The following is a 17,417-nucleotide window of genomic DNA, read 5'->3' as shown; positions in this document are numbered from 1 at the left end:
AACAAGTGTAATCCTTGTATTTTGTTGAACAAGTATCTTTATGTGTTTGCTGAGAAGTGTTGTGTGTTCTTGAGGGGATCAAGATCAGCATTCTTAGTGTTGGCCAAGAGAAGTGTGTGTCTTGAGGGGATTAAGGTCACCTTTTTGGTTGTGTTGTAAGTGATCTAGGTTTGATTGCTTAGTGGAATTCCTCAGTGGTTTCTGAGAAGACTGGATGTAGCTCTGGGTTTAGAGTGAACCAGTATAAACATCTGTGTGCATTCTCTCTATCCTTAAACTCTTTAAATTAAATTTTAATATTTGCAAATTGGTATAAACAACTAATTGTTTCTGCGAAACAACCGATTGTTTTTCTGGTGCTGTTGTTTTTGCATTGTGATTTGGCAAACTGATTTTCTTTATGAATTGATTCTCGAAGAAATTTCATTGTTTACTTAAAAGTTTGCGAAAACTCTCTTTAAACAATTCACCCCCCCTCTAAATTAAAGCCATATATTCTAACAATTGCCATCAAGAGCTTGGTTCTTGAAAGTTATTCAAGTTGATCCAAAATCTATTTTTATGGCTGATAGACTACCTTTTGAGGGAAGGTGCTTCAATCAACAGACCACCTCTGTTTTGTGGTTTTGAATTATCAATTTTGGAAAGTGAGAATGAAAATCTTTATGGAATCACTTGCCAAAAGAATTTGGGATGCAATTGAAAATGGTCCTTTTATCCCAAAGTTTGGAAAAGATGGATCCTCCATTGAAAAGCCTTGGTCTCAATGGACTGATTCAGAAAGCAAGAAGGCCAAATTTGATTGCATTGCCAAAAATATAATAACCTCTGCCTTAAATTCAAATGAGTTTTTCAGGGTCTCTAAATGCAAATCATCAAAAAAGATGTGGGACACCTTGGAGGTAACTCATGAAGGTACAAATGAGGTGAAGAGAGCTAGGAAGCATACTCTAATCCAAGAGTATGAGATGTTCAGAATGCTCAAAGGTGAAACAATTGCTGAGGTGCAGAAAAGATTCACGCACATCATCAATCATCTAATGAGCCTTAACAAGACCTTCGAAAAGGAAGACCTAAACATCAAGATCTTGAAATGTCTTGATAGATCATGGCAACCCAAGGTAACTGCTATTTCTGAAGCTAAAGATCTAACATCCTTAAGTATGGCTTCTTTGTTTGGTAAACTTAGGGAACATGAGTTAGAGATGAATCAACTCAATGTTCAAGAAAGCGAAGACAAGAATTGAAGGAGCATAGCCTTAAAAGCTTCCAAGCATAAAGGCAAACAAGAATCCAGCGATGATAATGATGAGGAAAACCTTAGCTTGTTGTCAATAAAGTTTAGCAAATTCTTCAAAAGGAATCACAACAAGGACAACAACAAAGACAGGTATGGAAACTAGAAATCAAATGATTTTAATTCCAATAACTGTACCGACCCGTCCCCGGGCGTTGACCAAAGTCAAAGTCAAAGTCAAACATATGGAGGGACCCACCAAGGAGGAAAGTCAGCATTGACAGGTGCGAGCGTCGCCAGGTGTGGGCGTCACCAGGTATGGGCGTCGCCAGGTTTAGGCGTCGATGGTGTCACCCCCCGATACCCACGGGTAAGGAAGACCGTGGAGGGGGCGGCACAATAAGAGGCCACGGTACGGGCAAGGAGGCCTCGGGCCCCGGTACCTCGGAGCAGTAACAAAGAGAAGAGAAAGGTGGCTTCAAGGCCATATTTCTAGTACCAGTAGGGAGTAACCTGACTCATGAAGTACCCACGCCACCTCTGGAGAATCCTTGGGATAGATATGACCCAGGATAGGGCCACGCCCAGGGGTGAACCATGTGTGTGGTGCGAGAGGAAGGCAGATACACTCCCAGGGCGAGTGGCTAGAGGTTGGGGCGCATGAGTTGGCACCCAGGTAGTCACCCCTTGCGCCAGATGCACTTCGAGGAGGGAAGACTTACACGCTGGAGTTTCCCTAAGTTGGTTCACAGCGTCGTAAGGCCTTCCACGTGGAGTTGCGCTTAAGTCAGAGAAGCCACGTGGCAACAAGCACTAAAAACCAAGGTGTATAAGCTTTCCTGAAAGCTTAGGGAGGTACGTTTCAGTCATTTTGCACACATACTCACTGTACGCACGAGCGATTTGAGCACGAGAGAGAAAGTAGTTACGATTCAGTTACACACCTTCAGAGCATTCAGTTACGGTGCTCCAATACAGAGTAGTTTGGTGTTTTCTGCTTGCTGACTTGATAGTCGGAGCGCAAACGGCCACGAGGGCACCCTTTGTTCTCTTCATTTCAGGTAATCACGACGGAGCAGGGTGAAGATCTCAGTTGAAGACGAAGGAGTCCTTGTTCGCGATTCAAAGCAACGCACGAAGATCTTTTTGGTCAATCGGCAGGAACATTTGGCGCCCACCGTGGGGCAGATATAAAACATCAGTCCCACCGCAAGTGTTCGAGAGATCAATCGTAGTTTTTGAGTTAGTTTTCCAAGAATCTTCCAAGATCCACCGTTCATCGTGAAGTTTACGTAGTTTCATCGATCGCTTTCGGTCCAGTTCAAGTTTTCGTCGTTTGTTGTTCAAGTTCAGTTCAGTTCACTGTTTATCGTGGAAGTTTGCTTAGTTTCCACCGTTCGTTCGTAGTTTGTTTGATGTTTGCTCAAGATTCACCTTCGTTCGTGGTTTGTTCGTGGTTTACTCTGTTTTCAACGATCGTTTTTCGGTTCTGCTCAGTTTTCACCGATTGTTTCGCCAGTCCAGTTCAGTTTCAACCGTTTGTTCTTTATTTTCTTGAAGTTTCAACCGTTCGTTCTTCAGTTTTCTTGAGTTTTCATCGTTCGTTTGCAATTTCGTTCGATTTTGCCGGAGAATTTTTCAAGAACCACCGTAACAATTTGAAGATTTCCAAGAAATCGCTGAAAATGAGGAGAACGAGGCAAAGTTCGACGCGCGCTGAGAGCGGGGACATGACCATGCAGCAAGTCATGGATATGATGCAAGGCTTGCAGGAGGCGATGGCGGCATCGAAGGTTGAGCAAGAGCGCATGCAGGCAGATCTAGTGGCGTCTCAGGCGAGAAATGAAGAGTTATGCCGTATGAATGAGGAGTTGCGCCGCGGGTTACGCAACAACTCAAGGCTACGTGATGCAGAGGATCGTGAGTGTTTCACTCCACCGAGGGAGTTCTCTACACCGTTCTCGCAGTCGATCCTAGAGGCGGCGATCCCTCAAACGTTTGTAGGTTCTAAGGAGACTTTCACGGGAATGGAGGATCCCGAGGCACATCTCACTGCGTTCCGCACGCAGATGATGCTGGTAGGCAGCTTCAACGCCGTAAAATGCAAGCTCTTCATGAGCACTTTGACAGGCATGACAATGGATTGGCTTATCAACCTTCTAGATGGCCACATCACCTCCTTCGCACAACTTTCACAGCTGTTCAAGGAGCAGTACCTTGCGAACCGGTCTCCTCCACCGGTGTCGTATGACCTTTTTGACGTGAAGCAGTATCAGGGCAAGACCCTGAAAGAGTACATCAACCGCTTTGGGGAGCAAGTGGTGAAGGTTGGTACCACTGAGGAGCCGATGATTGTATATGCGTTTAGGAAGGGCATGTGCCCTGGACCATTCTGTGAGTCAATCATCCGAAGCCGCCCCCGAACCTTTACTGAGATAAGGCATCGCGCCGTGGAACACATCGCCACTGAGGGCGAGGTGTGCGAGAAGCGCACAAGTGTTGCCCCCGCACACCCAAGAGTGTCGTCGCGTGCACAACCTGCTAGGGTCAATGAGGTCGCGACACGGAGGAAGAATCAGGACAGGAAGCGCCCATACGAGGCTAGGGGTCGAGCAGAGGGGAATAGGCTGGCGAGGGAAGGGAATAGACCGTTAAGGAACAATTTCGTGGTAGAGCTGAAAGATCTCATCGCCGTGCCTAACATAACTGACAGGCTGAGGCCACCAGTGAAGACTGACAAAGTGCTAGGACCTCACAAAGACTCGCGGTGCGAGTTCCACCAGGCGTTTGGACATCACATCAATAATTGCTTGGCGCTGGGCCATTAGTTGGAAGAGCTGGTGAAGAACGGGTTTCTGAAGGATTATTTGGCCGGGTCTTCTACGACCGCGGCCCTGACGGTGCCAAAGGAGCATCAGGCGCATAAAATGCCAATCCACGGAGAAGTACACACCATCTCTGGTGGCTTCTCAGGAGGAGGGCCCACTGCCTCTCAGCGCAAGAGGTATGTGAGGTCAGTTAATTCCGTAGCTGAGGAAGGGGCGGATGACCTGTGGGAGTCAGACCTTGTGTTCACTAAGGCTGACCTACGCGATGTCGTCCCACATGATAATGACCCCGTGGTCATTTCGGTAGTCACCGCTGGGAGAAGGGTGCACCGAGTCCTCGTGGACCAGGGCAGTTCTGCAGATGTCATGTTCTGGTCCACCTTTAACAAGTTGCAGTTTTCCCCTGATTTGCTGAGGCCATACACTGGGTGTTTGTATGGGTTCGCAGGGGACCAAGTGGAGGTACGTGGCTACCTGGAGCTAAGGACGACGTTTACAGATGGAACGGCGTCACGTACCGAGAACATCCGATACCTAGTCGTGAAGGCCACATGAAGATGAAGTTGCCAGATCTTAGCAGTCGGGTGATCGTGATTAAGTCAGATCAGGAGGAGGCCCAGAAATGCTATGAGAATAGTTTAAAAACAAAGAGGGGGGGTGTTCATGGTGTGGGAACTCTCGCCCAGTGCAGATGCGCCCATGGAGGTGGAGCCCTTAGAGGAGGCCTCACCCGCGGAGGAGATGCCTAGGGAAGCCGCACCTTTTGGAAGAGTCACATGGGGATGCCTCGCCCATGGAGGAAGAACCCGGAGAGGCCTCGCCCATGGAAGCAGTGTCAGAGGAGGCCTCGCCTGAAGTACCCGATGAGGCGACGCCAAGGAGAGAAGGCCACAGAAGCGAGTCTCGTACAGAGAGCGTGTGAGATAGGCGACCCCAGCCGATAGACAATGTGGTCGAGAGGCAGATTGGTGGTAAAGTATTCAAGATGGGGCAATTATTGAGCCAGGAAGAACAGGTTGAGGTGGCGGCGGTAATCTCGCGCCACCTGGATGCATTCGCATGGTCCGCCTCAGACATGCCAGGCATCGACCCAAATTTCCTATGCCACCATCTCACAATGGACCCCAAGGTCCGACCTGTACGGCAGAAGAGAGGCGTCTCGTCGTGTAGGAAGAAACGAAGAAATTGTTGAGCGCTGCGCACATCAGGGAAATCCAGTACCCTGAGTGGCTGGCCAACGTCGTTTTAGTGAAGAAGGCGAACGGGAAGTGGAGAATGTGCATCGACTTCACAGATTTGAATAAGGCATGCCCCAAAGATTCGTATCCATTAACCAGCATCGACGTGTTGGTGGACAGCGTGATGGAGATCAAGCTCAAGAGAACATGGAGGCCAATCAACAAGATCAAGAAGAGGTAGAGGCACAAATGGAGGACACCCATGGAGGTCAAAGCCCACCTCAAAGGCTTACAAGAAGCATGTTCAAAGCTTTAGGAGCTAGGGGACATTTATTTTCTCTTTTTGTAATTACTTTAGTTGAAGGTGCTTAGAGGGAAACATTAGAAACCTCTATTGTTATAGCATCTTTTAGTCTTTAGTTAGGAGCTTTAGGGGGGGTGTGTTAGTAGATAGGTGTAGAAGTAGAATAGGAGGTGCCAAAGTGAAGGAAGGAGTCACACCTTCCTCATGCTTGGGTTTTGGCGTCGATTCTACATGATTCTTAGGAGGGAATTTTTGAATTTGTGTTGCTTACATTTCAGCACCTTAGGCTATAAATAGAGGTGCTCTCTTTGTAAAATTCAGATTTGAATTGATCTAAAGAAACTATACTCAAAATTGGAGTGAGCATTGGAGAGCTTTTGAGCCTTCTTCTCTAGTCTTATCTTGAAGGATCCATGGTGTCCTCAAGTGGCGGCAGCACTCTCATCTAGGAGCAACCACACTTCTAGTGGCGAGATCATCCATCATTCATCCATCTTCATGAGCAATTCTCTTCTCCTTCCTTTCTTCTTTGTTAATTCCTTGTCTTAGCTTGTTTCTTTGCTGTTTTTGGTTCGGTTTTTAAGTTTTCCAGCAGCTGTTCTTATTCTAAATTGTGTTTGGTTCGGTTCTTTTCTTTTTCCAGCAAGTATTTTCAGTTCTATGCCTTTCTTTTACATTTTGTTCGGTTCAATTTGCTTCCCTTCCAATTCTATTCGGTGGATTTAAGTTTTACCTCTTTTTGTTGGTTCAATTTGACAATAATTGGATCTTCTATATGAGTTTGTGTTTTGGCACTAGTTTTGGTGAGTTCTTGTTCATAGAACTTTGATCCATTTCTATGATAAAGTGCCTAGCTCTTAACCAACTCAAGATGATTCCTAAGAATGTCAAGAATCATTCTAACTGTGCTAGTGGAATCACATCATGTGGTATCATGAGTTTAGGTGTGTTCTTGTTTAATTGTTGAGTTGTGTAGCACTTTATTTCAAGAGCTCTTTTAATTTCTTGCAATTTAAGTTTCTGTTTTAGGCTTATTTTGAGTTTACTTGCTGTTTTAATTCTTTTGCCTATCATATGTTTGAGTATTTTCCTTTTTGAATCATGTCAAGTTTTGTCTTAGTCATGTTATTCCATAATTGTCATTACTTCTAGTAGTACTTTTATTGTTTTTGATTGTTTCTTGCTTTAGTGTCATATAATTTTCTGAATTGATGTTGATCCTTTGTGCATTTTCTTTTTAGAATTGAGTTCATACTTGTATTCTAGATCTATACAAGTTCCAATACATCATTTTCCATTATGTCTTTGCTAGTTCATAATTCTGTTTTTTGTTCCTATTAGGATTCCTCTGTTTCTGAAAAAAAGTGCTTACTGTTTTTCCTTATTGCAATTGATTTACTCACTGGAAAATTCTGAAATTCTGGATTTCTGATATTCAAAGTGTTAGGAAAGAGTAGAAAAAAGAATCATTCAAAAATTCAAAGTACACAAAAAATGATAAATAAAATAAAAAAAGTGTACAATTCTGCCGAAAAGAATACGGTAATCTGGCAGCGATTTTAAAAAATTTATCTCAATTAATTGGCTTACTGTTTTTATTTGATTCCAGTGCCATTATTGATTTAACATCTTGAAGTTTCTGTGGTTTAAATTTCATAATCCAGTTCGCTCTACATCATTCCAGTTAAATCAGTGAATATCAAGCACAGTTTGCATTTAAAAAAAAAAAATCAGTAGCTAAATTTTTGTTTTCTTCATCTACTCTAGTGCTTTTCCTTAAGTATTCTTTTGTGTGCCTACTTTCGCATTGAGTTCTTTATTTTCTTGATTGTCTTTCATTCTTTACTCTTTGAGTTTATCTTACATATAGTTTTCCTTTTGCAATTACCTTTCCTTGCTTATACCTTTTCTTGTTTGTCTTTATTGTTTCACTGGCTTTGTGGTGGTTGCTTTTGAGATTGGTGTGCTTGCTTTGACATCTTTCATTTGAGGATTCCAAGGCCTCAAGATCAGATTGGTGCAAGGACATTATTTCTTTGAGGGTGACCTATTTTGCTGCCTCAATTCCCTTCGGCAATTTCATTGCCAAGCTTACTGTTTTTGCTAATTTTGTTTCTTAACTTGTTTGCTGTTTTTGTGTGTTTGCTGTTTTTCATTTGCAAAATGGCTGGATTTTCAAGTGATGCATCATACAAGCAGAATTCTCCTTCCAAAGCTTCAATCCTTGGTGAATTACATGAAGCTCAAAGAACCATTAGACGGTTGGAGGAGAAATTGCAAAAGATGGAGGTGCAACAAGCTAGTCCATCTCCTTCAATTCATGATGAGCATCATAGACCTTCAACAAGAGCCTCTTCCAATGATTTTGGCCGTGAAGATGAGCATAGGAGAAGGAGAACTCCACCTCAAGTCCATGGACAAAGACATCATCACCAAGGGGAAAGAACTCACTACGGCAATGGCTTCTATCATGATGCAAAGTCAAGGCTTCCTTCAGTCAAGCTACCTTGTTTTAATGGCTCTAGTGATCCTAATGTATATTTAGATTGGGAGGCTAAGTGTGAACAAATATTTGAGATCCATGAGATCCAAGATGAGCATAAGCTTAAGCTAGCCACCCTAGAGTTTAGTGATTATGCCATGAAATGGTGGCATGGAATTGTAAAGGACATTATCTATCACAAGGGTCCTCCCGTGGACTCTTGGAACTCTTTAAAGGATCATATGCGCGCTAGGTTTGTGCCCCCACATTTTAGGAAAGACCTCATGTTGAGACTCCAACGGTTTCAACAAGGCACGCTAAATGTGGATGAATATTATAAGGAGCTTGAGACGCTTGTGCTTAAAATTGAATTAGAAGAAAGTGAGGAAGCTATGATTGCTAGGTTTGTGAGTGGTCTTAGGAAGGATATTCAAGACATTGTTGAGTTACAAGAGTATTCATCATTGGGCTCTTTAGTTCATCTTGCAATGAAGGTGGAAGCCCAACTTGCTAAGAAAAACTCTTTCAAAAATGCTTCCAATGATGGATACTACTCCAAGTCTTGGAGAAACAAAAATTCTTTTTCTAAACATCCTTCCAAAGATTCTTCTTTCAAACCCAAGGAAACTAAGCCATCTACTTCTAGACCTAAGTCTCCCACTAGAACATCTAATACTAAATGCTTTAAATGTATGGGTTATGGTCATATAACTGCAAATTGTCCTTCCAAACGAAGTATGTACATGCATGAGGGCATTGTAGTTAGTGAGCATGATTCGGATTCTCCTAAGCATTCATTGCAGTCTCATGCATCTAGTGAGGAAGAGAGCGAATGTCCACTTGAAGGGGACTTGTTAGTTGTGAGAAGACTTCTTGGACAAGTTTCACAACCTTTTGATGAAAGTCAAAGGGAAAATATTTTCCATACAAGATGTCTTATTCAAAACAACATTTGTTCCTTGATAGTGGATGGAGGTAGTTGTGCAAATGTGGCTAGTACAAAAGTAGTAGATAAGCTTGGATTGCCTACTATCTCTCAAACAAAGCCCTACAAGATGTTGAGTTTCTTGGATGCATTTTCGGGGTACAATCAAATCTAGATGCATCCACATGATGAAAGCAAAACGGCGTTCATGACCGAGACGTGTAGCTACTGCTACAATGCCCAAGAATCCCTGCGTCCAGTCGTGCTTTCCCCTGGAACACCTGAAAACACAAAGACAAAGGGGCGTCCTAGAGGTTGTTTGCACTCCGACGCTCAAGTCAATCTTCAGGCTGGGAAACACCCAAAATTTTTAACGTAAGGTTGTAACTATGTGTGTTAAGCAGCGCAAATGAATAGTGTACCTTACTAAGTTCGTTACTTCCCTTTATATAGGCTAAAACTAGGGTTTCCAATATTTCCATTACCCAAAATAGGCTTCTTGAGGGGGTGGGCCCCAGCGCCGCAGTTACCCACTCTTAGGATAACCTAGCGCGTGGGGTTCCCTAATTGGAGTGCAACCTCTAACGGGGTGACCACCTGGATGCCTCCTCGTGCACATGATCTCTGGGTCACCCGCCTTGGGAGCGCCCTATTTAAACTACCCAAGCATTTAAAGCGCCTTAAAGCGCTTTTACTCACAAACGTAACGCACTCATTAAAGCGCTTAATTAGAAAACGTAGCGCATTTAAGACGTTTGAAACGCTCGGGAGCCATTATAGTACCTGAATGCTCGAAAGGGAAACTGTATTGAATAACTTCTAATTACCTGGCACCTGACTAAAGGGTGTTTCTATTCTGGCATGGCTGTCGTACACGTGGAGGGCCTCACGACGCCATGACCCCATCTAGGGGGCGCTTCGGCCCACCTGGGGACGTTTCTACGTGTGAGTCCTCCTGCTGGGAGTGCTACTGCGCTAGGGGTGACTTTTTGGGGTGCCAACTCATGCCCCCAAGTATCTAGTCACTTACTTTGAGAGCGTATCTGCCTTCCTTTTGTACTCTGCACCCGGTTGCCCTGGGCGTGACTTTCCTCTTGAGTCGTATCTGCCCGACGGGCGTCTCTGGGGCGGCAGGAGCACGTCACGAGTCAGGCTGCCCTTCACTGGTACTGTTACTATGGCCTTGAAGCCACCTTTTCTTTCTCTTTACTGCTGCCCCGTGCTATTGGGACCTGAGGCCTTCTCACGGCGTCGCTCCCTCCATGGTCTTTCCTACCCATGGGTATCGGGGAACCACACCGTGATTGCCTTACTTTAGCACTGTTTGATCTGGCGACGCCCTAGCGAGGCGATGCCTCCATCTGGGCTACGCTTTGCCTTGGCGACGCCTTCCCCTGGCGACGCCTTGCCTTGGCGACGCCTGGCCTTGGCGACGCTTCCTCTTGGCATCTCTACACCTAGGCGACGCCTTGCGTTGACTTTTGACCTTCCAGTCGTTGACTTTGACCTTGACTTAGTCAGCGCCCGGATACGGGACGGTACACAAGCCCCCCAGTCTTAAGCCGAAGACTTGTCTTCAGCGCAAAGACTAAAGCCTCGCCCACGCCGTCCACGTGCCTTCCTGATGACGTGTCATTCTCTGCTGACTCAGCAATTTTTTCGAATTACTGACGTGACAATTTCTAAACCAGAGGTATTCTTAATGGCTGATTGGACATCCCTGAAATGGGAAAAATGATGTCTTTTGAAGTTGTGCTTAATCGCGTGCCACGTGGTTCATCGTGCGGTCGTCTTCAAGAACCCCTCGCGCTTCCCTTGAGCGCTTAATCTTGCAACACGTGGCGTCATCACACGGTTACCCTTTGTTGCCCTTCGCGCTTCTCGTAACGTTTAAGTTACCAAACCCCGCGATTGCCACTACTGTTACATTCACTTTCTCTGCCCTCAGTCACTATTCATCTTCTCTAAATCCCTTCTCTTGCGACCCCTGTTCGTTCGTGTTTCCGCTCTCCACACCCTTCAGCCTCCAAAGTTACAGTTTGTCCCTCCTTGATGATTCTCTTTACTGTATGAACTGCCTGGGACTGTCCATATTACCGCATTTCTCTGGATATCGTTTGTATGTTTCCTTGTTCCTCTCGTTTCCCTTCGTTCTCTTGTGGGTAGGGCGCTCCTAGGGTTCTTCCATTTTTCCCTTTTCTTCTCCCGAACCCCTTTTCTCTGAACCCTTTCTTTCTCTTTTGATCTTCAGCATTGGCATTGATGGCGAAAACTAAAACCACCGCGCCTCCCCCGCTCCCCAAGTCTCATTATAAGGGCGAATACGACTGGGCCCCCACGAACTTCTGGACGAATGTTCCCTCCTGAACTCTGTTGAGGACGTGGAGGCTCATAGGGGGGACCCTGCTCTCTATAACTTCAATGCGTTCCACAAAAATCACGACTCCCAAGTCCTGGTAAGCCGGGTGCGACCTGGGATGCCCGTTTGTGTGGACTCATGGGATACTGGGGGATGCCCTTTCTTCTTCCTCTATGAGATGGTGCTCAAGAGGGTGGGCCTGCGTCTACCCCTCACTCCCTTCGAAAAAGAGCTACTGACAGAGATAAACACTGCTCCCGCCCAACTTCATCCCAACAGTTGGGCTTTCGTGAGGGGGTTCCAAATTCTCTGCGGCTATCTAGGCGTTCCCTCCTCTGTGGACGTTTTTCTTCACTTCTTCGAGGTAAAGAAGCAAGGGAAGAGCCTTTGGATGAGCTTTTCTGGCATCGCCGGGCGCATCATCCTTACGCTCTTCCAGAATTCGTTCAAAGGATGGAAGGGGAAATTCTTCAAGATACGCGCGACCAAGCGCGATCCTACTATCCTAGAGGGCTTTCCCCTGTACTGGACAGACAAACCCATAACCATGAAGCCCTTGGCTCTGGACGAGCTCGCCCCACCTGACAGGGATGTATGCAAAACCTTGGTGGGACTGGAAATAGTCTTCGATACCGCCAAACTCATCGCGAACGAATTCAATGCCCATGGGCTTTCTACCTACTTCGGTATCTGCTCTTGGTGATTTATGATGCATTAGTTGTTGTGGTTATCTGCATGTATTTGGCCATAGAATCTTCCTTCTGATTCATCTGAATCAAACTTATGCTACCAATTTTCGCTGTACAATGTTACTTGCATTTCACGCCTCTTCATGTATTGTGAATTCGCATAACTGTTCTAGTGCTAATCCTTGTTGATTGGCCTGTCTTGATGTAGGATCGGTGATGGGCGTTTCCAAAAGAATAATGTTGGCGAAAGCACTGAAGGAGGCTCGTGCCGCCAAGGCAGGCGTCTCCTCCAGCCCTGTTGCCAATCCGGTTCTCCCACCGGCTCCGTCACCGCCACCTCCAGTCATTGCTGAAGCTGCTTCTAGCCCATCTCCGACGTCTCCACCTGGCTCCGCCGTGCTTCCAACTCCCAATTCTCCTCCGCCTATCGCCGCTGTTCCCCTAGCTGCGGCCTCGTCACCGGCTCCAACCCCCCTTGACAAAGGGAAAAGGGTTTTGGAGATTCTGTCAGATGACGAGGATTCGGAAGGGGTGGCACCCTTCAGAAGGAGAAAATCCGCGCGGGTTCCTCTGCTGGTAGAGACGTCGCCACAGGGAGGGAACCCCTTTATGGACAACCCTCCAAGCGCAACCTCACTCCCTCCTAGGATACTCCAAGATGAAAGGGGCGAAGGCGCCGAATCTGCCCCGCCTCCGCCGCCGCCAGAAACCACTGCTCCCCCGGCTCCCGACGCTGCTGCCCCCGACTTCATCGCCATCCCTCCTCCAATCATGCATCTGATGAGGGGTTTCAGTGGCGGGACTATGCAGAAAACCGAAGCCCTTGCTGCTCATGTTGGAAAAGCTAAGGAGGTCGAGGCAGAACTCTTAACTGATGGCGCAGAGGCCTATGGTGCTGGGTTTGAAGATCGCTGGCTCAGGTGGCTTGCAAGCACCCTGAGGTGGACATTGCTTTCTTCACCCCGGACAACCACGTGGCTGACGGAAACATAGTGCCCCGTCCCCTTAACTTGTCTTAGTCTTTCTGCTGTAACCTCCTGAACATGTTTAACTCTTATGTCGACGTTTAACTTTATCTTTATCTATTCTTACTTGCACCTTCTGCTTCATATTCTTACTCATACTTCGTAACTTGCGTCTTTACTAATAGCGTTTTCACGACTTTTATCTGTCCTCGCCATTGCTCTTGCCTTGGTCGAGGAGCTCTTGCTTAGGACTTTACTTATACCTTGCGGTATCGAGGCGCCAACCTCCGAGTGCGTAACTTGCCTCATCATCACTCCAGAGCGAGGACGAATTCTCTAGGCCGAGGCCTACTTGTTCGTTCTTGGTACCCACGCCCGAAGAGTGCGCCCCCCGCCACTCCCCTTCGGGGTGTCTAAACACCGGGACAATAGTTGCGCTTGGTGCCCACGCCCGAGGAGAGGCCTGCTAAAAGCAGTGTCGTTTCATCCCCTGTGTGTCTAAACACCAAGGCAACTAGTCCTTATAACTTGCACTTGGATGCCTACGCCCGAGGAAAGGCTTGCCACCATGCAACGCCGTTTCGTCCTCGGTGTGTCTAAACATCAACGCGATCGGTACCCTTGACATACGCCGGGAATGAGGCATCCCAAGGGAATCCATTAACTCCCGCCCGGGGTGTCCCTTCTTTTGGGTGATCTGATTTATTACTGGCCTCATCATCGCACGAGGGCGAGGAGGACTTTATTACTCGTGCCCGATGCCCACGCTCGAAGGAGGCGCCCCCCGCCACTTCCTTGCGAGGTGTCTAAACATCAGGGCGACCGGGGGCTTGTTGCTCTCACTTGGGGAGGAGGCGTCCCGAAGGAATCCGTTAACTCCTGCCCAGGGACAAGACGCCCGAATTTTAACTAGGTTATACTTACCTTTCGCACTCGACGCCCACGCCTGAAGAGTGCGCCTCCCGCCACTCCCCTTCGGGGTGTCTAAACGTTCGAGGCGGTTTGGTGCCCATGCCCAGAGGAGACATCTGCGTCACTCCTGCTGAGGTGTCTAAACACCAAGGCGACGGGTTTGTTTCACACTGAACCGCGTCATTTCTTCTTAGCGTTTCTTTAGATCGTAATAAAACTTGAGACAATGTATGCTCAAACTGATTTTTACTTGGGTGACCTCGTTAAAAAAACCTTGAAAGGGAAAAAGAGTGTCCCCTTAACTGTACACTACATAGAGTTTTTAACTGAAATAAAACTTCAAGTTTGTCGTGTTCGAAGTGCGCGGGATGGAGCCTCCCTCCAGAATCTCAAACTTGTATGAGCCGTTCCTCCGAGCCTCGATCACCCTGAAGGGTTTGGTCCACTTGGGAGACATCTTGTTTTCCAACTCATATGGATGAGCCTTCCGCATGACCAAGTCAACCACTTGGAACTGCCAGGGCTTCACCTTGGAGCTGTACTGCTGCTCTACTCTTCTCTTCACGGCCTCAGCCTTTATTCTCGCTTCTTCTCTGGCTTCGTCTAACAGATCTAGATTCACCCTCCTCTCCTCGTTGGACTCTTCAGCCACAAAACTCTAGAAGCGCAGTCAGCTCTCGTGGATCTCTACTGGGATCATGGCGTCCGATCCGTATACTAGGCTGAACGACGAATCCATAGTGGAAGTTTAGGGTGTGGTGTGATAAGCCCACACTATCCTGGTGATGACTTTTTACGGCAAGTGCACCGCGTTTATCAGAAGTAATAATTGTCCCTAAGGACGGATATCGATCCCACAGGAAACAGTGAATTATCAAGTACAATAATCGCTAAATATAGAACAAAACAATTAAAAGTGTATTGAAAATGGTTGTGTTGGCGATGATCAATAAGAAAACAGACAAAGAATTAGTTGTTTCAATTGGAAAAATAGGGATTAGGTTTCATCTCTCTCACTATCATGTATTTTGATTAGTGATCCTACCTGTTGACCGGAGCGCTGGAGAATGCCTCGTCAAAGGATCGACGTGCGCGCCGCTTCTCACTTCCGTTCCTCCTCTGGATCTATCTCAAGAACCTGCAAAGAAACGACACGGCGCCGCTGCGGCCGATCGCACTCTGATGCTCAAGTCAGTGACGGTATCACCGAATACTAAGAACTGGAACCGTGCAAACTCTCTCTCACAAACAGCTCTGTCACTCGCAAGCGTAAAGTGTATGAACTGAACGTGCGTACCTTAGAAAATCTGTTAAGAGCCCTTATATACCTGGTGACTTTCTCTCTCCTGGCAGTTACAGACTTGGACACGTGGCTCGTATCCAACCGTACACGTGCCATCATCCGGAGGCTCCCTGACTTGGCGCTGCTTCTACTCTCATTTTGGCTAAGTTACCTATGCATGGTACTGCCCAGTGCATAGCCAACTTAGGAGTGCGATCCCTACTGAAACTGGCGAGTTAGGGTCTTCATACACCTTCCATGTGGTCTCGCCGGCCGCCTTCATAATCTGCTTTTCCTTTATCTTCGGCGATGTGCTTGTTTTGGCGATCTCCGACTGCCTGGTCGCCTGAGTCTGCGTCTGGCGACTTCATCCTCAACCTGGCGATCGCCTATTCTGGTAAACTGGAGATCGGAACACGCCAGCTTAACAATCGGCGACTACACGTGCCTCCCGACTTCCTTCCCAACTGCCAACCTGGCGCCTTGTCAACACGCCTACACTGTAGCAGGGTGCCACGTCATCGCACCCGACCACCAGGGCGGTACACAAGCCCCCCAGTCTTAAGCGAAGACTTGTCTAGCGAAAAGACTGAAAAAGCCTTCGTTAACACCAGTCTACGTGGCATGGGCGCAGAATTCCAAGCGATAGTACTTTCTGCTGCTCTGACGCTCCACCAAACCCTTCGCGCATCGTTCGACACGTGGCTCTCATCAACGGCTATCTTCATCTGCCGTTAGCGCTTCCCAAAACCATTTCGAAAACCCTTAAACCCCTTACGCTCCTACTGTTCCATCACTTTCCTCACACTTGCATACGCTCTTATTTCCTTCTGCGAAAGCTCTCGACGTTCCTCGACGCTCTAGATCACCACCTCCCTTCAACGTTCTCCTGATCATCGAAAGGTAACTACTTTCCTTCATCTGCTGGATTCCCTTGCATTTTCACCGATTTGCATCATCCTGTAACTGTCTGGTGCATACGCTGTGGGCTGTTTTTCCATTTCTCCTTCTGCGTAACTTAGGGCTTTGTCGATCGTCGCAACGAACTCACATTCGTTCGTCTTTCACCTTCCTTCTATGATCGAGTCAGCCTTTGTAACCCTCCTGATTATTTTTTTTCTTTCTTCTTCGTTTGCAGTTGCTATCATGACTCGCACGAAGATCACCCCGAACCCTCCTCCATCAGCGCGAAACCCTTCTTCACAAGCGCACGACTCGACGCAAGTTCGTGGTGCTCCCTCTTCGCAGGCCGTGAGGCCTGCGTCTTCCCAAACCGCTCTGGCCCAGGCGACTCCACCAAACGCTGGAGGAGCCCCCATCCCACTGCCAGACTTCAAGACGTTGTACCCATGGGCTAACTCAACCCTCTTAAAGGAAACCTCGTCGGTGAATACTGCGGGAGCGGTTCTGCGATTGACCAATGGGGACGAGGCCCACCAATCGTTTCACAAGGAGCATGATGAGAGAATGATGGTGCTGCCTTGCCCCGCCGCTCTGCCAGTATGCGCTGATGATAAAGTGAGCGCCGACGGGCCTTTCTGCTTCGTCTACACCACTTTCTTCAAGAAGGTCAAACTCAGGTTCCCTCTTACTCGATTTGAGAGGGAACTCTTAACCGAGCTCAACATCGCTGCCGCCCAGCTTCAGCCCAACAGCTGGGCGTTTGTCCGAGCTTTCGAGATAACGTGCGCCCACCTGGGGTTGCCTGCGTCAGTAGACGTGTTTTTATTCCTGTTTGAGGCTAAGCACCCAGGAGATCGCCTGTGGGTCAGCCTGAACGCCATTGCTGGGAGATCCATTTTCACCATCTTCCAACAGTCGTACAAGGATTGGAAGGGGAAGTTCATCCAGGTTCGCGCAAATGACAAAGACACTTCCCTCCTCGACGGTTTCCCCTTGTACTGGGTGGACAAGGGGAAAAAGGAGTCCAAGAGCTGCTTCAGGAGGCCCAGAAGTCCTGATAGCATGGGAGCTTTGGACCGAGACCTTTGCCTATTCTGGAAGAGGGTGGCAGATGCCCACATAACATTCTTGACCCCCACCCTGATTTCCTTCGAGTTCTTTGAGGACCAGTTGGAATTCCAAATAGGTTAGGACGCTGCACTTTTGTCTTGACATTGCTTCTGATATTGTTTCTGGGCGTCTTGTGCGACACACACAATACTTTGGTTTTATCTTTTCTGCATATGCCTGTTTTTGCTGTCTCATGATCTTGTACACTTACCCCTTTCTCCTTTGAACTAACTTATGCACTTT

The 17,417-nt window shown here is 47.2% G+C and overlaps 1 protein-coding gene across 1 annotated transcript; it reads left to right on the top strand.

Moving 5' to 3' along the window:
- The first annotated feature begins 2,967 nt into the window (after nt 1–2,967).
- On the top strand, nt 2,968–4,065 carry LOC137839067 (uncharacterized). Its single transcript, XM_068648197.2, has one exon. It carries the CDS (start codon nt 2,968–2,970, stop codon nt 4,063–4,065), a length of 1,098 nt encoding a protein of 365 aa, XP_068504298.2.
- The last annotated feature ends 13,352 nt before the right edge of the window (nt 4,066–17,417 follow it).

This window comes from Phaseolus vulgaris, chromosome 11, assembly GCF_051622355.1.
Source record: "Phaseolus vulgaris cultivar YP4 chromosome 11, ASM5162235v1, whole genome shotgun sequence".
Taxonomy (NCBI): domain Eukaryota; kingdom Viridiplantae; phylum Streptophyta; class Magnoliopsida; order Fabales; family Fabaceae; genus Phaseolus; species Phaseolus vulgaris.
The sequence above is the reverse complement of the archived record's forward strand: the minus strand, read 5'-3'. Positions and strand labels throughout refer to the sequence as shown.

Excerpts from the sequence above, each read along its gene's own strand:
- LOC137839067 (XM_068648197.2), top strand. The coding sequence starts at position 2,968 with ATGACCATGCAGCAAGTCATGGATATGATGCAAGGCTTGCAGGAGGCG.